This window comes from Oncorhynchus nerka, linkage group LG28 (genome assembly GCF_034236695.1).
Source record: "Oncorhynchus nerka isolate Pitt River linkage group LG28, Oner_Uvic_2.0, whole genome shotgun sequence".
NCBI lineage: Eukaryota > Metazoa > Chordata > Actinopteri > Salmoniformes > Salmonidae > Oncorhynchus > Oncorhynchus nerka.
This window is the reverse complement of record NC_088423.1, coordinates 20905698-20929490: the sequence shown is the minus strand read 5'-3', so window position 1 is coordinate 20929490 and position 23793 is coordinate 20905698. Positions and strand designations below refer to the sequence as shown.

General features: G+C 42.2%; 1 protein-coding gene and 1 long non-coding RNA gene across 2 annotated transcripts; one reads left to right on the top strand and one right to left on the bottom strand.

The window, feature by feature from the left end:
* Positions 1 to 1204: 1204 nt before the first annotated feature.
* LOC135565548 (uncharacterized) lies at positions 1205 to 4111 on the bottom strand. Its single transcript, XR_010461665.1, has 2 exons — positions 3805 to 4111; positions 1205 to 2043 (listed from the first exon to the last, which is right to left on the bottom strand). It is a non-coding gene; the product is annotated as an uncharacterized LOC135565548 (long non-coding RNA).
* Positions 2361 to 21976, top strand: LOC115113842 (ectonucleotide pyrophosphatase/phosphodiesterase family member 7-like). Its single transcript, XM_065012693.1, has 6 exons — positions 2361 to 2846; positions 14122 to 14267; positions 14420 to 15052; positions 15268 to 15511; positions 19921 to 20038; positions 20179 to 21976. Exons 1-6 carry the CDS (start codon positions 2573 to 2575, stop codon positions 20237 to 20239), a joined length of 1476 nt encoding a protein of 491 aa, XP_064868765.1. The 5' UTR covers positions 2361 to 2572; the 3' UTR covers positions 20240 to 21976.
* Positions 21977 to 23793: the final 1817 nt, after the last annotated feature.

Below are 23793 nucleotides of genomic sequence, written 5' to 3'. Positions count from 1 at the left end.
GTGGGTCAAAGGAAAATACAAGTATTATCTGAGTTTTCATGGGGGAAGGATACTGTCTACCAGTGTCCTAACTAGCTAGCTAGGTAGCTACTGGTGTCAACCCCACCTCCCGCCTACTGTGTACCAGCGTCTAATTAGCTAGCACACAGTGTCCTTCCCTCCAGTGCCCAACAGGCAGGGGCAAAGGACACGGTCTACATTTGTCTCTAGCTAGCTACCGGTATTGTCGCCCCCACCTCTTCTTCTGTGGGGTTTATCGGCGGTTGGCATCCAACGTTAAGGTGCATTAGCATTACCATTACTGGAGCACTGGTGTGTGAAGAATCCAATACTTTAGCTTGTATGCGGTACAAATTACATTCTTGTGGAAGCACCTCTAAGAGTAGGAATTTGGCTGTTTGAGGTTTGAATCCTAAACAACCTGCATACAGATTGTTTGAAGAAATAGACCCTTCACACCTACTGTTGTATGTGTGTGCTGGACATTTTTCACGTCTCTTCTCTTTCATTTGTCTCCTCTCCTTTGTCTCCTCTCCTTTGTCTCCTCTCCTTCATTTGTCTCCTCTCCTTCATTTGTCCCCTCTCCTTTGTCTCCTCTCCTTCATTTGTCTCCTCTCCTTTGTCTCCTCTCCTTCATTTGTCTCCTCTCCTTTGTCTCCTCTCCTTCATTTGTCTCCTCTCCTTTGTCTCCTCTCCTTCATTTGTCTCCTCTCCTTTGTCTCCTCTCCTTCGTCTCCTCTCTTTCACAGATATGGAAACACAGAATATGTATATCTGTTTTCCAGCATAGCTCTAAAGCAACCAGGTTAGAGTTAGTTGATGATGAATAAAACACATTAAAACAACCTACCTTCATTTTAGGAAAATAACTTGTATCAACTTTCTCCCATTTGACAATTTAATAAAGATAACTTACCAAAAGGATTTAGCCAATCCCTTCCAACCTGTATCCTACGTACACACACACACACACACCATTGAATAGACAGTTGACACAGCAAACCCATAAATGTCAAACAGCTCAACTTTTAAATCCTGAAATGAACTTTATCTCATACTGGTTTCCACTTATACGCCGGTTATAACCGATTTAAATAATACAATTATAATTGAAATCATACTTAACTTATTCTCTTTCTCTCTCCAGGGGTACATACTGTAATGACCTGACTAGATCATAAATGAACAATTGTCCAGACAGAGGTTTGAGTTTGCGAATTGACGGTTTATTGAACCAACTTTACACAGGCTACTGTTTGGGCCGTAGCACACGCCAAATAGATGACAGATAACCCACAAGCCAATCGTGACCTTCTCTTGTGAAGCCCAGACGTAAGAGAGAGAGAACAAAGGCTGAACCTGCTCTTAACTTCCAATGCCCAACCCCCCTCCACGCCACTCCGCCAACCACCAGGATGCCCGGCATCAGAACATTCCAGGCATTCCCGTGATTGGCAGATAGCAGGTTGATTGACATGTCGGACCCCGCGAACACCGGGTACTGGTCAGTACAACACAACCACCTCCTAGCCTAGCACATAACACACAGCTGTCTGTGCGGGTCGCTACAATACATTACATAAAATGTCATACATACATTACATTTCTATATAGTAATATATGATAATTTCATACATTTGCCAAGTCAAGCATGACCAGAAAGAGAGAGAATGAGAGGAAGAGAGAGGGGGAGATATAGAATAGAGGGATGAGCTCAAAGACGGAGAAAAATTGCTGGAAGGAGTTGAGGATATCTGGGAGGAGGTGGGGATTACCTGGGGTGTATTCACTGGGAACCAAACAGAACCAAACATAAACAAATGGAAGCAAACAGAACAAAACGGGGAGAAACCTAGCTGAATTTGTCCAATAAAAACTCTAGTTTTCATTGCAAAATGTTTTCCATTAGGAGTTAATGGTGTCCGTTGCAAAATGTGACTACTAAATGCACCCCAGAAACTCCAGCAGTGAGTTCCAGTTACAGCTGACAGACTGCAGAGTTCAACAGCATCCCATGTATCATCAATGAAGTACTGTCTCCACCTGGTGGGGAATAGAGGTTATTAGAAAAAAAAGGGGTTCCTACTTTTGGTCATAATTCATACATAAGAGAAGGCTATAATGATTAAACTAAAACACAACTATTCAAAAATATAAGCACACACACAACCTCAGATCAATTTAGATTAACCATATAACTGTAATAGTGGTGATGAGAAGATCAGACTGGAGGTTGTAGAACAGGACCTGTATAATAAACCTCAAAAAGGTGGATTTATGCTCTGATAGCGATAGGGTGAGAGAGATAAAATAATATCTTATCTCTCACAGCATGCAGTGACGGTGTTCGCTCTTTATCTCGGTAGGTATGAAGTGTATCAGAGTGTGATTGAACACAGTCAGTTGAAGGGTAGGAAGCTACAGGACAGAGTCTGTCAGTCAGTAGTGGTGGTGCTCAGAGTAGTTTTGCTTGGACTCTGGTGTGACTACAAAGTGTTTTGGACATATTGTGGGTTATTGTGGGACATATCACCATTGACTGTGATCCCGAGGTGACCGTGAAGCACAAGACATGCTGCTAAGACTAGGTCTCCTCAGCCTACTGACCCTCTCTCCATCTCTGGCTGCCCCACACCAAGGCTCCTTCCCTGGAGTGGATTCTCCCCACAGGAGCTCCAGAAACAACAAGCTGCTGCTCATCTCATTCGATGGGTTCCGTTGGGACTATGACAGGGACGTGGACACCCCTCACTTGGACGCGATGGGCCGGGACGGCGTCAGGGCTGCCTACGTCACACCCCCCTACCTCACCATCACCAGCCCCACACACTTCACCCTGCTCACAGGTAAACTATTACCAGGGTTGGGGAGTAATGAATTACATGTAAGGGATTGCAAGAAAAAACGGTAACTGTAATCCGTTACATTACCAGCAAAAATATTGTAATCTGATTACAGCTATTTTTTTTAACAAGATGATTACATCAAGGATGACTTTTAATTCAGAAAGGATGTTCACGAAAAAAATATGACACTTCTCTGTTTTGTCAATAACATTCAAATCAGCATTGAAAAAAGGCGCAAAGTTAAGTTAGTTCCACCTGAGCATGTCTGCCTACAAGTCAGAGACCGCTATGATGAGCCACCAAATGTGGTTGATGGATTGCGGGAAAAGAGCAGGAATAGGCTTTTGTAAACTGCTGTACAGTCCAAACTATGTCTTCCAATGGTGCGACTGCTGTCGTCATCCAAATATTATCCAATTTCAATAAACGCTTGCAGGTAAGGATGAGAGCAATGGTGTAGTTTACAGCGATACGGATATCTATATAGCGCATTGACGTGAGTCACACCGCTGCTCTCTCATTTAGCTATTTGCGCCATACGGATTGTGGTTGTTGTGGATGACTGTTCAGAAATCTAAATGTGTATTTGAATCCAATAATGGTTGAAATCAAGAAGTTTAAGCTGCCTATCAATCATTGTTTTTGAAACCAGTGGACAGCAAGTGAAAAATGCGCTCTTGAAACAGCTGCATAGTGCGGTTCCCAGCCTATGGATTAGAAATCAGGCTTTTATTGCTCAATCTAATTCATGCTGATTTTTAAAAAAATCCATAGGCCTAATGGACACATGCTCAAACTCGCACACGTTTGATAGAGTTAAAGGGGCAATCTGTAGTTGCCACTGTACATCGATTTTTGGACTTAAAAATGACAAAGATGTAAAGATATCATTTTATCATATCATTATATGTAGTACTTGTGTCCCTTTAGGGCACCTGTAACCCCCTTGCTTACCTACATTGAAATGCTTGGAATGTTCTTCATGTGGAACGCATTAAACAATGCCGACGTTAATTTCTACTCCCGTCTCATGTCCTGTCCTTATTTTAGTTGTAAAAGTAATACAGTGTGCTATACAACAAAACTGGCGACGAGGAAGAAACGTTCTCACATTTGTGCTCATTATCTTCGGCAGAAAGTCTGAGTTAAATTCGTAATTTCTTCTGCTGTAGAAAGACGCAAACAAAACATGGAGCTAGCCAGTCAAGTGAAGCTAGTTCGCTTTTGATGTCACAGCAACGAGAGCCTCGAGGGATAGGAAGAGTTTCGATGAGGGAGAAAGTGAAGTCATCGTGAGTTAAAAGACAAAAACAGGGTCTGGGAGTAAGGGACCGTCTGAAAAGTGTAAGAAAGAAAAATAAACCTAAAATGTCTGCATTGGTTGGAAATATAGGAACATTTGTTGAATCTGTGGAACAATGGAGTTCTTGCACAGAACGTTTTGAGTACTTTGTGTTGGCAAATGGAATTAAAGCAGAAGTCGTTGTGCCAACATTTTTGACTGTTTTGGGAGGAAAAACATCAATCAACTGCGCAGCCTAGTAACACCTGAAAAACCTGGTGATAAATCATATGATGAAATTGTGGCTACCTTAAAAGGACATTATTCTCCAAACCACTGATAATCGCAGAGATTCAGGTTTTATCAAATAAATCAAGAGGAGGTGGAATCAATCTCTCAGTTTGTGGCTGTATTGAAACAGTTATCTGAAAACTGTGAATTTGGGCGAACGATGAGTGACACTTTACGTGATAGGTTAGTGTGTGGCATGAGCAGCGAGGCAATTCAGAAACGCCTTTTGACTGAGAGTAACTTAACATTCCAGAGACGCACAAACAGCTAAGTGCATCGACCCAAGTGCACAAGGTGTCTACCGAGTTAAAAAACAAGGCAGGAGGTGGCAAGCCATGCTATCGCTGTGGGAAACCAGATCACCAAGCAGAAGAGTGTTGGTGCAAAGACTTAGAATGCAGACGTTGTGGAAAAAAAGGGTCAAATCGAACGTGCATGTAAAAACAAGAGACAATCAAAGAAAAGTACTGAACAAAGGAAAAGCGACTTCAGGGAGTACAAAAAGAAAGTGCATAAAATGGAGCACACAGAGGATGAACAAAGTGATACCCTGTCTGAAGGGGAAGAATCTTTGCATGTTATGTCAATTTCAGACAATGGATACGGGTACTGGGTGACACCGGTACTGGATGGAAACGCAGTACGGATGCAAGTGGACACTGGAGTAGCCATATCTTTGCTGTCTGAGGCTGTATACAAGGAGAAACTCACCTCACACCACAGCCCAGAAAGATGACGCTGAAAACATACACCGGTGAGAATGTTTCAGTGAGAGGAAGCGTGATTGTGGAGCTCAACAAACAGAAGGTAAAGCTACCACTCTACATTGTGAAAGGCAACCATCCAGCATTGCTAGGACACACATGGCTGGAAAATATCAAACTAAACTGGCAGGAAATTCACATGGTTGCAAAAGAGGACACAAACCTCCAAGGAATATTGAGGAAACACGCGGATGTGTTCAAAGGAGAACTTGGCAGTGTGAAGGACATAACAGTTAAACTGACCTTGAAACCAGACAGCAAGCCAAAATGCTTCAAAGCTAGACCTGTCCCATACACCATAAAACCAAAAGTTGAAATTGAGCTAAACTGATTAGTTGAGAATGGGGTATTGGATCCAGTTAATGTTAGTGAATGGGCTACACCCATGAGTTAGCTGAGATCATTCTTATGGTTTACTGACATACTACGCAAAGTTTGTGCCAAACCTAGGTAACATGTTAAAGTCACTGCATGAACTTTTGAACAAAACCAAACAGTGGAAGTGGACAGATGTGAGGAGGCCTTCAAGTGAAAACAGCCTTAGCTCAGTCAGAGGCCCTAACCCACTTCAACCGCAACTTTCCATTACAGTTGGCATGTGATGCATCGCCTTATGGCGTTGGTGCGGTTGTCTCACAAATCATGCCATCGGGTGAAGACCGGTCAATTGCTTTCGCATCACGGACCTTAAGTAAAGCCGAGAGTAATTATGCACAGATAGAGCGTGAAGCACTGGGCCATTGTGTTTGTAGTTAAGACATTTCATCAGTTTCTGTTTGGCCGACGATTCACACTGCTGACGGACCATAGACCCCTCACCTACATCTTTGGTCCCCACACCAGCATTCCGTCGCTTGCAGCCAGCCGCATGCAGTGATGGGCATTATTGTTATCTGCTCACCAGTATGCAATCAAGTACAGAAGGTCTGAGCAGCACTGCAATGCAGACAGCCTCTCAAGGCTTTCCTTACCTGTCGCACACACTGAGCACTCCTAGGCTGAAATCTTCTACTTCAAGGAAGTGACGAATGCCCCAGTTACATCTGACCAAGTAAAAAAGTTCACCCACACTGATCTAGTGATGTCTGAGGTCGTGGACATTGTCACTCGTGGAAAATAAGCTGTCGGACAGCCTACAACCTTACCTAGTGAGGAGAAACGAGCTCACAGTTCAGTTTGGATGCTTGCTATGGGGTTGTCGAGTCATCATACCGCCGCCACTGAGAAGGCAGGTGCTTGAGGAACTCCATTCAGGGCACTGTGGCATGGTGCGAATGAAGGAGATTGCATGCAGCTACTTTTGGTGGCCAGGTTTGGACGCAGCAATCGAAGAAAAGGTCAAGTCATGTTCTGCATGTCAAAAGATGAGGAACATGCCTCAGTTAGCGCCACTACACCCGTGGGACTTCCCAGAGGAGCCTTGGCAGCGAGTCCACATAGACTATGCAGGCCCACTGGAGGATCGTATGTTCTTAGTCGTAGTTGACGCACACAGCAAATGGCCTGAGGTCACTGTCAGTGAACCCTGACAGGTTGACTATTTAGTTCAGACTAAGACTTAAGTCTGGGAACCCTCTTTCCCTAGTTTAGAAAAGGTTATTCTGAAAAGTTCATTTATTTATATTAAGAGAACTAAAAGAAAACTAACTAAAACTAACTAACTAAAAAGAAAACAATAGGCTAAACAGTGAATATTGACTTTTTCCTTATGAGTCATCAAAAGTAAATGGGGAGCAATACGTTGTGTATTAATATTCTAGTTTAGTCCCTTTAGGGCACCTGTAACCCCCCATGCTTACCTACGTTGAAATGCTTGGAATTTTCTTCCTGTGAAATGTATTAAACATGCCGATATTAATTTCTACTCCCGTCTCATGTCCTGCCCTTTTATTTTTTTAAATTTCACCTTCATTTAACCAGGTAAGCTAATTGAGAACAGGTTCTCATTTACAACTGCGACCTGGCCAAGATAAAGCAAAGCAGTGCGACAAACAACAACACAGAGTTACACATGGAATATACAAGCGTACAGTCGATAACACAATAGAAAAATAGAACGTCTATATACAGTGTGTGCAAATGGCGTGAGGAGGTAAGGCAATAAACAGGCCATAGTAGCGAAGTAATTACAATTTAGCAGGTTAACACTGGATTGATAGATGAGCAGATGATGATGTGCAAGTAGTGATACTGGTGTGCAAAAGAGCAGAAAAGTAAATAAAAACAATTTGGGGATGAGCTAGGTAGAATGGGTGGGCTATTTACAGATGGACTGTGTACAGCTGCAGTGATCGGTCAGCTGCTCAGATAGCTGATGTTTAAAGTTAGTGAGGGAAATGTAAGTCTCCAGCTTCAGCGATTTTTGCAATTCGTTCCAGTCACTGGCAGCAGAGAACTGGAAGGAAAGGCGGCCAAAGGACGTGCTGGTTTTGTGGATGACCAGTGAGATATACCTGCTGGAGCGTGTGCTACGGGTGGGAGTTGTTATCGTGACCAGTGAGTTGAGGTAAGGCGGAGCTTTACCTAGCATAGACTTATAGATGACCTGGAGCCAGTGGGTCTGGTGACGAATATGTAGCGAGGGCCAGCCGACTAGAGCATACAGGTTGCAGTGGTGGGTGCTATAAGGGGCTTTGGTGACAAAACAGATGTCACTGTGATAGACTGCATCCAGTTTGCTGAGTAATACATTTGATTTGAGTTTTGATTTGATTTTTGATTTGATTTTGGTAGGATAGTCAGTTTTACTAGGGTAAGTTTGGTGCCGTGAGTGAAGGAAGCTTTGTTGCGAAATAGAAAGCCGATTCTAGATTTGATTTTGGATTGGAGATGTTTGATATTAGTCTGGAAGGAGAGTTTACAGTCTAGCCAGAGACCTAGGTATTTGTAGTTGTCCACATATTCTGGGTCAGAACCGTCCAGAGTAGTGATGCTGGTCGGGCGGGCGGGTGCGGGCAGCGAACAGTTGAAAAGCATGCATTTGGTTTTACTAGAGTTTAAGAGCAGTTGGGAGGCCACGGAAGGAGTGTTGTATGGCATTGAAGCTCGTTTGGAGGTTAGTTAACACAGTGTCCAAGAAGGGCCAGATGTACTGTATACAGAATGGTGTCGTCTGCGTAGAGGTGGATCAGGGAATCACCCGCAGCAAGAGCGACATCGTTGATATATACAGAGAAAAGAGTCGGCCCCAGAATTGAACCCTGTGGCACCCCCATAGAGTCTGCCAGAGGTCCGGACAACAGGCCCTCCGATTTGACACACTGAACTCTGTCTGCGAAGTAGTTGCTGAACCAGGCGAGGCAGTCACTTGAGAAACCAAGGCTATTGAGTCTGCCAATAAGAATGTGGTGATTGACACAGAGAGTCGAAAGCCTTGGCATGGTCAATGAAGACGGCTGCACAGTACTGTCTTTTATCGATGGAGGTTATGATATCGTTTAGTACCTCAAGCGTGGCTGAGGTGCACCCATGACCAGCTTGGAAACCTGATTGCACAGCGGAGAAGGTACGGTGGGATTTGAAATGGTCAGTGATTCTTTCATTGACTTGGCTTTCGAAGACTTTAGAAAGGCAAGGCAGGATGGATATAGGTCTATAACAGTTTGGGTCTAGAGTGTCACCCCCTTTGAAGAGGGGGATGACCGCGGCAGCTTTCCAATCTTTAGGGATCTTGGACAATATGAAAGAGAGGTTGAACAGGCTAGTAATAGGGGTTGCAACAATTGCGGCAGATCATTTTAGAAAGAGAGGGTCCAGATTGTTTAGCCCAGCTGATTTGTACGGGTCCAGGTTTTGCAGCTCTTTCAGAACATCTGCTATCTGGATTTGGGTGAAGGAGAAGCTGGGGAGGCTCGGGCAAGTAGCTGCGGGGGGTGCGGAGCTGTTGGCTGGGGTAGCCAGGAGGAAAGCATGGCCAGCCGTAGAGAAATGCTTATTGAATTTTTCGATTATCATGGATTTATCGGTGGTGACCGTGTTACCTAGCCTCAGTGCAGTGGGAAGCTGGGAGGAAGTGCTCTTGTTCTCCATGGACTTTACAGTGTCCCAAAACTTTTTGGAGTCAGAGCTACCGGATGCAAATTTCTGTTTGAGAAAGCTTTGCTTTCCTGACGGACTGCGTGTATTGGTTCCTGACGGACTGCGTGTATTGGCTCCTGACGGACTGCGTGTATTGGTTCCTGACGGACGGCGTGTATTGGTTCCTGACGGACTGCGTGTATTGGTTCCTGACGGACTGCGTGTATTGGCTCCTGACGGACTGCGTGTATTGGTTCCTGACGGACTGCGTGTATTGGTTCCTGACGGACTGCGTGTATTGGTTCCTGACGGACTGCGTGTATTGGCTCCTGACGGACTGCGTGTATTGGCTCCTGACGGACTGCGTGTATTGGTTCCTGACGGACTGCGTGTATTGGCTCCTGACGGACTGCGTGTATTGGTTCCTGACTTCCCTGAACAGTTGCTTATCGCGGGGACTATTCGATGCTATTGCAGTCCGCCACAGGATGTTTTGTGCTGGTCAAGGGCAGTCAGGTCTGGAGTGAACCAAGGGCTATATCTGTTCTTAGTTCTACATTTTTTGAAAGGGGCATGCTTATTTATGATGGTGAGCAAATTACTTTTAAAGAATGATCAGGCATCCTCGACTGACGGGATGAGGTCAATATCCTTCCAGGATACTCGGGCCAGGTCGATTAGAAAACCTGGTGGTTTCCTTGATATTTTGTTTGAGATTGAGGGCATCGTGGTGCCCTGACTTCCTAGTTAATTAAATTTACATGATTAGCTTAATCACGAAATAATAATTACAGAGAATTGATTTGATAAAATAACAATCTTCACCTTTAATGATGCCAAATAAACGACACTACCCATGCTAGATTACGGAGAAGTAATTTATAGAAAGGCAGGTAAGGGTGCTTTCGAGAGGTTGATGCTTATTTATAAAACCCTTTTAGGCCTCACTCCCCCCTATCTGACATACCAACTGCAGCCCTCATCCTCCACATACAACACCCGTTCAGCCAGTCACATTCTGATAAAGATCCCCAAAGCATACCATCCCTTGGTCGCTCCTCTTTTCAGTTCGCTGCAGCTAGCGACTGGAACGAGCTACAAAAAACACCCAAACTGCACCGTTTTATCTCCATCTTTTCATTCAAAGACTCAATCATGGACAATCGTACTGACAGTTGTAGCTGCTTCGACTGATGTATTGTTGTCTCTACCTTCTTGCCCTTTGTGCTGTTGTCTGTGCCCAATAATTTTTGTGCCATGTTTTGTGCTGCTACCATGTTGTACTGCTGCCATGTTGTGTTGCTACCATGTTGTTGTCATGTTGTGTTGCTGTCATGCTATGTTGTCATCTCAGGTCTCTCTTTATGTCGTTTTGTGGTATCTCTCTTGTCATGATGTGTGTTTTGTCCTATATTTTTATTTTATTTTTAATGTTTAATCCTAGCCCCCGTCCCCGCAGGAGGCCTTTTGATAGGCCGTCATTGTTAATAAGAATTTTTTCTTAACTGTCTTGCCTTGTTAGATAAAGGTAAAATAAAAAATATTAATAATTCAAAAGTTACATTACTGATTACAATTTTGGACAGGTAACTAGTAACTGTAACGGATTACATTTTGAAAGTAACCTACCCAACCCTGGCTATTGCTACACACATGTACAATGTACACATACCGGTAGGATACATACTGTTACACAAATACCGCTCATTTACATAACCAACTTCACCCTAATCACATAACAACACATATTGACATGCTGTCCTGTATTGCTTGTAAAGAGTGTATGTATCCTGTTTCCAGTACCACACGCAAAAGCTAACTTTATGAATAGCCTACAATTAGATATAATTTGCCACCTACCACACATTTTCTAACCACATTGCATGAAGTTGTCTGCTTTTAACAAACACAAGAACTCTTTGACCACTCATTCCATTTTCCTCACAACAAAAGTGCTGCACCTTCAAGTTACCCAAATGGAAGTCCACCCGGTATCATACAATTCTCTGCTATGAAATTTACTTTCAACACGTGTAGGAAGCCAGGCATCAAATCCTTATTAAAAGCTGAAAGATTTATGCAATCTGAAAAGAAGCCAGAGTGTACGAGCGTTTGATGGAAACCGTTCCGAAATGAAAAACAAATCTAAACTCAATACCACAGATACAATGCACAGAGACATTATAGTCCACCAATGCTTTTACCTTCTTAAAAAAACAAAGGCACACCAGGCCTTAAATACAAATCACTTGTTTTTTTCCCCATTCATTCGTAAAAAGTATTTTATCTGTAATTTGAGAAAATAAGGAGAACAATGTTGGCATAACAGTTTAGCTACCATCAAAAGTCTACTATCAAAATTGGAAACAATGTTTCATTTTTAAGATGTGCCGACAGGACGAAATACAACGCTTCTACATGGAGCATGCGCGTGCATCATTGAGACCTGCAAGCAACTTCTTCACAACCCTGGGGTGTATTCCTTACGTAAACCGTTTACCATTTAAGAACCATGATGGAAGCAAACAGAGCAAAAATAGAGTTTCTATTGGACAAATTCAGGTAGGCCACCTCCACGTTTCATTCTGTTTGCTTCCGTTTAAGAAACGTTTTGTAACAGAATCGTTTGATTGAAATCGCCCCAAAGCGTTCCTAGGCCGTCATTGAAAATAAGAATTTGTTCTTAACTGACTTGCCTAGTAAAATAAAGGTTAAAAAAAACATGGGCTTTACAACTGCTTGTAACCACTGTCTACAACATTTGATCAACATAGAAGTCCAAAAGTAACTCCCTGATAAACATATTTTGGTCTAAAATAGTCTAGCAACGAGTCTTAACAGATGTTTGACTCATGCATGGTTCTACTACAGGTGACAGCCCTGAATAAAAACACAGGGAAGCATTGTCTATAGCCTAATTAAGGCAGTAGCCTGATAGGCCTAGAGCAAAGTCTACCCAAATCACCTAAACATAAACACACAATTATTTTCTAAGGCAAAACGAATTGCTGAATGGCTTCTTATTCGGGTCAAATAGGCCTTGTGGTGATGTGCCTGTGAACTGTTTTCTTCTGTCTCTACCCACAAACAAATTGCTATCTATACTGAGTGTACAAAACATTAAGAAGACCTGCTCTTTCCATGACATAGACTGACCAGGTGGAAGTTATGATCCCTTATTGATGTCACCTGTTAAATCCACTTCAATCAGTGTAGCTGAAGGGGAGGAGAGGTTAAAGACATCCAGCCAACTTGACACAACTCTCGGACGCATTGGAGTCAACATAGGCCAGCATCAATGTTCCCTCTAAGCTGCGCATGGACACGCAGCTTCCCCTCTGAATACTGTGCAGAAGAAATATGAGCCTGTGCAGAGAAGCACGAGATTGAAATTCACTTAACTTTCTACAGTTTTCCCCTTTAGTCAACACTGTCAACGTTTCGCTGTGATCGTTGTGATCAAATCAATGCAATATTAGTCATATACCGAAACAAAACAAATGATTTTGTACACAAAAACAAACCATTTTGTATACAAAACTAACTGTGCATGAGATTTTCTTGTAGGCAGAGCGCATTGGAGTAGGATTCTATTGCATTGAAAGGCATGACTCATGCTTGTACTCTAAATTGGAATAGGATTCTATTGCATTGTCAAGCACGACTCAGGCTAGTATTCTACACAGACCAGTACTCTACACAGACCAGTGCGCCATAACCAATCAGAGCTGCAGTCGGCCTATTTGCAGATAGTCATTGCCAAATATGGATCTGTGCCATTCACTTTGAACTGGACTGTGTTTAGGCTACAGTATGAGCTGTCACAAGTAGATGCGCTTGTTTTGAGATCAAAGTGAGAGCTCCATGTAACCACGTGTGCACATTTGTTCATATTCTTTGCTAGTTAGTGAGTTATTAGCTCAGTTATAGATCATTTCTAGTCAACAATTGGGGAGTGGTTGCTTCAAACAAGAGCACAAAATGTGGACCGTCTTTGAAAAGCAAGTCAGATAAATAACTTTTTTATGTCTTAAAGGGGAATTTGTTTTATTTTAAGGCAGTCTTGAATAAGCTAAGTAGCCAATAGGCAGAACATAATTTCTCTAATTAACAATTAATTTTATTTTGTACAGTGGTTTCTTGCATCAGACACAACATTGTCAGTGGATTAACAGGTTAATTTCAATCCCTGCAGGGTTTGTTTTTTTCAAAAGTCTCATGGAATGTTAGTGTTGAACACCACAGATGGGCTGCTACTGTAGGCTGAATGATAGAACAGATATTTCCATGTTAAAATGTTATGTGATGTGTTTTTCTTCATTGTTTTTTTATGGTAGGCCACTCTGGTAGGCCTACATTATGATCAAATAGCCACAGTAGCCTACATGTAACTTAAAGGGGGTAGCCTCAGTGCTCACAGTAAAAAGGGCCGGAAGTTGCAGAAAATGTTATTAATTTTCAAGTTTGAGCTCAGCATACCTGAAATGTTCTTTGTGCCCAAAACACATTTTAGGGAATATTGTTCAGCGTCCCTATGGAACGCTTTCGACACCTTGTAGAGTCCATGCCCCAAAGAATTTAGGCTGTTTTGAGGGCAAAAGGGGTGGAGCTCAATATTAGGAAGATGTTCCTAATGTTTGGTATACCCAGTGTACAATATCGCTAAAGCAAGTTAAGATTCTGTTTTTAAGACATTATGATATAACAAACGCCAGTCTGATTACTATTAGGCTGTAATTTACTTTGTGACAGACACCATTCTGCAACCCACCCGGCTCCAGAAGAGATGAATGAGTGTCCATGGTCCTATTGGCCTATTATAAGCCAACAAGACAATGGAGGCCTATCAACACCACATTCACAGCTCCACTTATAAGGTCTCTAACCATGGGACTGCTTGTTGCTTGTCTCTGTTCCTCAGGTCGGTACATAGAAAACCATGGAGTGATCCACAATATTTGGTTCAACACTACGACCCAGGAGAAGAAACAGTACTACATGACCCAGTTTGTGGATTCCTACTGGGACAACGGGAGTCTGCCCATCTGGATAACAGCACAGAGACAAGTGGGTGCAACACACACAAATAATCTCTGTCATACCTTTCTTAATTCCTTCTACGTCCCTTGGTGGGTCTGAAGCTACTGTATAATTGTAATGTATTACAGCTCCGTTATAAATAAGGTTAGAATCATTTTCACCCTTCCTCTGCCATGCAGGGTCTGAAGGCAGGCTCCCTCCACTTCCCCGGCACGGCCGCCACCTACAAAGGTGAGAGAGTAAAGGTCAGCCAGGTGGAACCTCGTTTCTATGAGCACAACAATGAGACGGACTGGAGGATCAATATCGACAAGGTGATTGGTCAGTGGTTCTCCAAGGAGGACCTAGACTTTGTGTCTTTGTACTTCGGTGAACCAGATGGAACGGGACACAAGTATGGACCAGAATCCCCGGAGCGCCAGGAGATGGTCCAACAAGTGGACCGGACCGTGGGATACATCCGTGATACCACCCGGAACCACGGCCTCTCTGATCGGCTCAACATCATTATCACTGCTGATCACGGAATGACCACTGTGCTCCGGAATGGCCTGGTCGACGAGATCATCCTGTCTGAGATTCCGGGATTTGACTTCCGGGATATCAAGTTCCAACTGGTGGATTATGGACCAACAGGAATGCTTCTTCCCAGAGAGGGAATGCTGGAGAAGGTGTACCAGGCCCTGAAAGGGGGCCACCCTCACCTGCATGTGTATAAGAAGGAGGACATGCCTGGTAGGCTTCACTATAGTAACCACCCTCGCCTCCTGCCCCTGATTCTCTTCGCTGATCAAGGATATGTCATCAATGGCGTGAGTGTGCTGAAACAGTGTCCTAACAGTACTATATTGTTGTTCTTTATACACACTACTCAGGAGACGGCGTCATTTTTCCTGATCAGGTCATGTGGTCAGAACAAACTCTCTTCCTACTGTCTTGATGGCATGCATTGAAGTTCTGTTACCAAAAACCATTGCAATCTCTGCACTAAAACCCTATAAGCACTCTTTCATTATAATCTGTACAGTTTTTCCCAGTCCAGTTCAACAAGGGAGAGCACGGCTATGATAACCAGATGATGGACATGAAGCCGTTCTTCAGAGCTGTGGGGCCTGACTTCCAGAAGAACCTGGCTGTGGGACCCTTTGAGACGGTCAACGTGTATCCGCTGATGTGCCACCTCCTGGGCATTAAACCGGAGGTTAACGATGGGTCCCTGGAGGTCACCCGCCAGATGCTGGTTCCCAAGAAGGACCAGGGATCCTATGAGAGTAAGCCTTTACGTTTATAAATTATTGACAGAACATTTATGTGCAGAACAACATAGGATATTCAAAATGTGAATGCTGCTTGGACAGAATTATTAACTGTTCCTATTCCCCATTAAGTAGGTTTACCAATGGAATTACATTAGTATTTTGTACTTTTGGCTTCATAATAGAGAAACATATTTTTATTTGTCATCAACTGTTAACAGGTTAGTAATCAATATTCAACAACAAAAAGCTTCAATGTTGAGGAAATGAATTTAAGCTTGACCAAGGACAGAATCATAAGCTGTCTTTTTCTTACACCCCATTGCTCAGGTTTACCCAGGGAATTATATGACCCTTATCTCACATTGTTGAACCTTTGCCTTTATAGAGAAACACGTTTTGAATACATCAGGACATCAGTAAGATCTACCAAAATGCCTATCCCATGATAACAATCTTTCCAATGCTAGTTCTAAACCTTGAACCCGTGCAGATGTATCTGATAAACTATATAACATTCTGATAATAAATGTTGCAGATACATATCTTGTTTTATGCCTTGATATGAGAAGGTAATCTAACAGGATGATCGCCATGTGATTGTGTCCTACACAGCAAATTCCCCAGTGTTAAATTAACACTAAAGTGTGGACCCATATAGACACTATTGAAAGCTTTTTTGCATATTTCCCAGAGTGCGTTGGTTTTCGTGAGAATTATAGAGTTACCACATGACTGAATTTGTTAGTGACAGAGACATCCTTGTTGCATACATCCAATTTAGTCCTATGTACTTTACCAAGTGAGATTCTGAGTGAATATGTTATAATTTAAGGTCCCGAACAGACATTTTGATTCCCATCTAAAATAGGCTTTTGAGTGGGGAACTTATATTCATGAGCTCACCTTGACTGACAGTTCTTTGACTGATAGCTCAACAAACTTGGATGCAGTGAGCAGTGTTGCACTAAAATCATCTCAAGCTAAGTTGGTGATACACAAACCAACTCAAACAACATTTAAATTGCATCACTAACCAGATTTCCATCCTACCTTTTTCTCACCAATTGGTAGTTACAGTCTTGTCCCATCGCTGCCTGTACGGACTTAGGAGAGGCAAAGGTCGAGAGCCATGTGTCCTCTGAAACACACGCCACACTGCTTGCTTAACCCAGAAGCCAGCCGCACCAATGTGTCAGAGGAAACACCGTACAACTGGTGCCCGTAGTCAGCGTGCATGCACCCGGCCCACAACAAGGTCGCAGAGGGCGATGGAACAAAGACATCCCAGCCTGCCAAATCCTCCCCTAACCCAGACGACACTGGGTCAATTGTATGCTGCCTCATGGGTCTCCCGGTCATGGCCGGCTGCGACACAGCCTGGGATCAAACCTGGGTCTGTAGTGACACCTCTAGCACTGCAATGCAGTGCCTTTGACCGCTGTGCCACTCCGCAGGCCCTCCATACAACCTTTTTATGCAAGTAAAGTACATGTTAAATAAAAAATGTCATGACAGGCATCAAATCAAATCCAAGTGTATTTCTCACGTGCGCCTAATACAACAGGTGTAGACCTTATAGTGAAATGCTTACTTACAGGCTCTAAGCAATAGTGCAAAAAAGGTATTAGTTGAAGAAAAGGTAAGTAAAGAAATAAAAACAACAGTGAAAAACAGTAGTGAGGCTATACAGTGGCGAGGCTATTAAAGTAGTGAGGCTACATACAGACCCCGTCAGGCTGATTGAGGTAGTACATACTTGTAGATATGGTTAAAGTGACTATGCATATATGATGAACAGAGAGTAGCAGTAGTGTAAACTGGTTGGTGGGTGGTGGGTGGCGGGACACAATGCAGATATCCCGGTGAGCCAATGTGCGGGAGCACTGGTTGGTCGGGCCAATGGAGTGACTATGCATATGTGATAAACTTGATGGAAACAGCACATTTTTCGGGCAAAATTTCCAAATGAGGACAAAATAAAACACGCTAGACAAGGTGGGAACATTTTGTGTCTGTAAAATTAAATATGCAAGAAACTATGTAGGAAACCCTTTTATGAGCAAATATTGATATAATAACCCTCATATCAAAGTGAACTTGGAGTCACCAGATGAGATGTTGTGTGGAGATGTTGTGTGGTCCACTACGACTTGTCGGGGAAGTATGCAGTTTATTAGGCTACAGATTAAATCAATTATGATGAACTTCACAGGGTGGTGAAAGTGCAAGGTGATGAGCTTGATGTTCCTTTCTAATAAATATTGAGGGTCTTATTCAGGTGACATGATCATTGATGCTTGGCTGCTGTTTGACAAGTGAAAAATGTATCTTGCTCTTTTGTCCACAGTAATCTTATCACGTAGGCTACATGTGCACTCTAGCCAACAGCATGCAGATGTATATGTATCTAGAGTGCATGTGCCAATGCAGAAGTGTGCACACTTGCTATATAATGCAATTTTTTTGTTGAGAAAACCATCATTGGAGTTGAAAATGTGATGCAAACACATTTAACTTCCAATTTTATTTTTATGTATCTCCACCATCTGTGCTCTGTTGGCTAGAGTGCACATAGCAATACCATGGAAACACTTGCTATAAAATGCAACATGCGATTTATTCGGTACATGAGAATTTAAAAAACGAATAAGAAATAATAGTTTTTGTATGAGAACACAGTCTTGAAAAATCTGTGTCTTCACGCGCCATGATGAAGTTGCGCACCTGCTAAAATTGGTTTCCGATTGAACATACTTCTTTCCGAAAGATATATTATAGTTTGATTACATTTCAAGGTGTCTGAGAGGTTAATATAAACTTATTTTGACTTGTTGAAACACAGTTTAGAGGTAGATTTTTGGATTCCTTTCTCTGCAAGTTGAATGACTGGATTACTCCAATCAATGGTGCCAACGATATATACTTTTTGGTAATATAAAAAGGATTTGATCTAACAAAACGACACTACACGTTACCTCTGGGATGTGTTAACATGACAACTACTTCAGAGTTTTTCAACGACCCCCCCCTCCCTTTTGTTCCATGCTGGCTGAAGACCTAGCTAGCCACTAACCAGCTAACACCAGACACAAATGAATAGTGCCATAGATGAATAGCATAAACTTTTAGTTATATTTGTTGACACCCCACAGTCAAGTTTTGGCACCAGTAGAGCAGCTATTTAGCTATATAAACCACGCCCCTCCGCAAACACACCTTCTCCAATGTTGGTTACAAGGCAATACTTATTTACACTAGGTAAGAAAATATCATGTTGCTTTTGGTGTAATACAATTAGGGTGATGTCAAAAACATGATTTTGACCCTTCATGACCTTTAAAAAGAACCTGCTGCTTGGTCAACCCAGAAGGAAACCAATTAAAAACCCAGTTAATGGTTAAATTATTAAATTACTCCATGTTTTAGTCATCTGAACAATCCAACATGTTGGGTTATTCACACAACCTGTCGCATTATGCTGGCTTGCAAAGTGATGTGTAATTCCTATTGAAATCAAGCCATATTGGGGATGTCCAACCTTCAGAATGTTTTATCACCCACAACTGCATTCAGAATGACCCCCAGGGTTGAGAAAACTGTCATTTGAGAGTACCTAAAGCATATATACTGGGACAATCTTTTCAGTAAAGGGTGAATTAAATAAAAGTAACATATTGGATTAGTTAAGAAAATGTATGTCATTTATATTTGAGAAGCATAAGATTGATTGATTGATGTAAGTGAAAAAATGTAGACATTGAAACAGATAATTCATAAAAACAACCTGCGATTGAGCATTTTGTGAAGTCTGATAATAATAGGCTTGGTTTTGGTTAAAGCTCTGGTTGTTAACACCAACACAGGGGTTATTTTACACCAAAGAGTGTTAGTTCAACATTTACAGAATTCATTGTTATGTTTTAGAGCACAGGCCCTCAAAATGAGGCCTTATGAAATATGTATTGTGTACAATAATACATATATATATATATAAGTAATACAATTTGAATGAAAACATTCTCTTGGGATCTCACTTGGTGAAGTCCACAGGACTGAAAATGGTTGAATGCAAGAACCATGTCTCTGTCACTAACAAATATAATCATGGGTGGTAACTCTAAAAATTATCTCAAAAGGCAAGGCACTCTAGGAAATAAAGCTTTACACCAAGGAATGTGTTAACTTTTCAGTGTCTATAATTTCAGTGTTCATTTAACACTGAGAATTTGCTATGTATCAACAAACAGATTATAGCACAACTTGTCATAAAGACTCTGAAATTACAAAAGGTTAAAGTTTGTGTGCGTGTGGGCAGGCGTGCGTGCGCACGTGTGTCCAGTGGTACACACTGCATTCAGTCCTGCTTCTCCTGGCAGTACACTGCACTATGATAGTCTAACTTATTTGTAAATGTTTTCCAGACAGGGACATCCAGTGGGATGTCTTCATCGGCCTGACATCGGTCGCTGGTATATTAGCTCTGGTGTTTGTTGTCACCACAGCTCATGCCATGTTGAAAAGGACTCAAATGGACAGGAGGTAGGCTACATTTGAAAGTCCTTCTCAGAGGACAATACTTTTTTATTCTATTCTATTGTAATCTGTCTCAGCAACATCTTTACGTGACTACCACACGTCTGTAGTACTGACTACTACCTTGCCCTCACTTTCTGTTACAGATCTGAAGTCACCCACCAGGATCTCAATGAAAAAGAGTCCGATAAACAAACCTCCTTTTGAAAACCATTACCTTTGTGGGAAGTCATTTGTTTAACAAGTTATTGGGCTTCTGTGTGATTTGAGTGCTAATATCCTAGTTTATCCTAACAGAATGTTGTTTTTATACCAATGCAATATAAATCTGTATCAGTGTATCAGGAAGGCCAACACCCCAACTCTAACTCTAACCCTGGCTTCATGTCCACACCCGGTTCAACCCTACAATATGTTTCAAAACCAATAACAAGCTTATTGATTATGCTGCACTCGTTATGTCTAGGGGTCTTAGGCCTAAATGGTCTGTAACCTGATTTTTATGTGTGCATAAATGTGAGAGGTATGTGTATACAACCAGGTGTCGGATGCATGTACCCAGAAGATAGCAACTTTAACTTGGAGCTATACAGTAGAGCTATGCAAACACCACAATCGAGTTCCTTTGAACACTGAGTTAAATGGGGAACACTGCAGCATATTTAAATATTTAACTAATTCAAAAGTGTTATTTTAACACCAGTACTGGTGTTACACCAGTACTAGTGGACTCATCTGTTCACTGAAAATAGTATGTTTTACACTTTCAGAGTTAAATACCATTGATTGTACTGTGCAGCTGCCCAATCAGATTATTGTTATTTCTAAATGGTGACCAAAATACATACTGTACTGTATATACAAAAATAATCCAAAGGCCACATTGCCACCAAGAAAAAAACCTATAGCCTCCCAAGTCTACAAGCTTACACACTAATCTCCCCTACAAAGGCAAAATGCAGTAACTACCCTTTTGGTCAAAATTAATTTAAGACTGAAATCAGGCTCTGTAGCATCTGTATTTTATTCTTGTGACAATGTGTCCTGGTTCAATTTTGTTCAGTCAGAAAAAATGGAATGTGAAATGTGCAGTAACTACAAAATACAAGTAGAAACCAAGGCAAACAGCAGTAACGGAAGTTACTGCACTTTGGCTTAGTTCCAGCATGTTTTGACTGCAGTAACAACACTACCGTTCAAAAGTTTGGGGTCACTAAGAAATGTCCTTGTTTTTGAAAGAAAAGCAATTTTTTGTCCATTAAAATAGCATCAAATTGATCAGAAATACAGATTAGACATTGTTAATGTTGTAAATGACTATTGTAGCTGGAAACGGCAGATTTTTTTTGGGGGGGGGGGTATCTACATCGGCGTACAGAGGCCCATTATCAGCAACCATCACTTCTGTGTTCCAATGGCACGTTGTGTTAGCTAATCCAAGTTTATAATTTTAAAAGGCTAATTGATCTTTAGAAAACTCTTTTGCAAATATGTTGGCACAGCTGAAAACTGTTGTTCTGATTGAAGAAGCAATAAACTGTCCGCCTTTAGACTAATTGAGTATCTGGAGCATCAGCATTTGTGGGTTTGATTACAGGCTCAAAATGGCCAGAAACAAAGACCTTTCTTCTGAAACTCGTCAGTCTATTCTTGTTATGAGAAATGAAGTCTATTCCATGTGAGAAATTGCCAAGAAACTGGAGATCTCGTACAACTCCGTGTACTACTCCCGTCATAGAACAGCGCAAACTGGCCCTAACCAGAATGGAAAGAGGAGTGGGAGGCCCCGGTGCACAACTGAGCAAGAGGACAAGTAGATTAGTGTCTAGTTTGAGAAACTTTTTATTTGTATTTTTTAAACATGTTCTTTTTTTCACTGCACCAATTTGGACTATGTTGTGTATGTTCATTAGATGAAATCCAAATAAAAATCTATTTAAATTACAGGTTGTAATGCAACAAAATAGGAAAAACACCAAGGGGGGAGAATACTTTTGTAAGGCACTGTATATATACATATTTTTCCAAACGTATTAATAATAAACTTAAATATCACATTTACATAAGTATTCAGATCCTTTACTCCAGATCCTTTACTTTGTTGAAGCACCTTGGCAGCAATTACAGCCTCAAGTCATCTTGGGTATGATGCTACAAACTTTGCACACCTGTATTTGTGGAGTTTCTCCCATTAATTTTCCGCATGTCCTCTCAAACTCTGTCAGGTTGGATGGGGAGCGTTGCTGCACAGCTATTTATAGGTCATGTCCGAGCTCTGGCTGGGCCACTCAAGGGCATTCAGAGACATGTCCCGAAACCACTCCTGCATTGTATTGGCTGTGTGCTTAGGGGCATTGTCCTGTTGGAAGGTGAACCTTCACTCTGGAGCAGGTTTTCATCAAGAATCTCTCAGTATTTTGCTCCGTTCATCTTTGCCTCGATCCTGACTAATCCTACCAGTCCCTGCGGCTGAAAAACATCCCCACAGCACGTTGCTTCCACCACCATGCTTCACCGTAGGGATGGTGCTAGGTTTCCTCCAGACGTGACGCTTGGCATTCAGGCCAAATAGTTCAATCTTGGCTTCATCAGACCAGAGAATCTTGTTTCTCATGGCCTGAGAATCCTTTAGGTGCCTTTTGGCAAACTCCAAGCGGGCAGTCATGTGTCTTATTACTGAGGAGTGGCTTGCGTCTGGCCACTCAACCATAAAGGCCTGATTGGTGGAGTGCTGCAGAGATGGTTGTCCATCTGGAAGGTTCTTCCATCTCCACAGAGGAATTCTGGAGCTCTAAGGCCCTTCTCCCCTGATTACTCAGTTTGACCAGCTCTAGGAGGAATCTTGGTGGTTCCAAACTTCTTCCATTCAAGAATGATGGAGGCCACTGTGTTTTGGGGACCTTCAATGCTGCAGAAATGTTTTGGTACCTTTCCCAGATCTGTGCCCTGACACAATCCTGTCTCGGAGCTCTACGGACAATTCCTTTGACCTCGTGCCTTGGTTTTTGGTCTGACATGCATTGTCAACTGTGCAACCTTATAAAGACAGGTGTGTGCCTTTCCAAATCATGTCCAATCAATTGAATTTATCACAGGTGAACTCCGATCAAGTTGTAGAAACATCTCAAGGGATGATCAAGCTCAATTTCGAGCCTCATAGCAAAGGGTCTGAATACTTATGTAAATAAGGTATTTCTGTTTTTTAATTTTAAGAGATGTGCACACATTTCTAAAAACCTGTTTTTGCCTTTTCTTTATGGGGTATTGTGTGTAGATTGATAAAATAAAAAGGTTGAATCAATTTTAGAATAAGGCTGTAACGTTAAATTTTTGGGGAAAAAGTCAAGGTGTCTGAATACTTTCTGAATGCACTGTATACACGATTTCAGTAAGTGTTTAACTGATTATGTGTCAGTGTATGCGGCCGAGTTGATGGCCATGATTATAGGTTTGAGCTGAGTGGAGGAGGTGAAACCACTGAGTGGTGATCTGCTCTGATTCGGCTGCAGTGTTTATTAGTGTGAAGACTGGAAGGTTGGAAAGGGGAGACTTGTTTGTGGGGATGATGGTGCTGTAATGGAATTGGAGTGGTGGTAAGCTTTTGCTGGGTTCCCACCCATGTGGGTGTGGAGGGTAATGAGAAGGCCAACGTGGTGGCTGAGTGTGCTGTGAGGAGAGAGGGGGTAGATATTCAGGTCCCACTGGGCCGCAGGGAAGTCAAGTCTTTGATCCGGGCAAAAGGGCTCGAGCTTTGGCAAAGG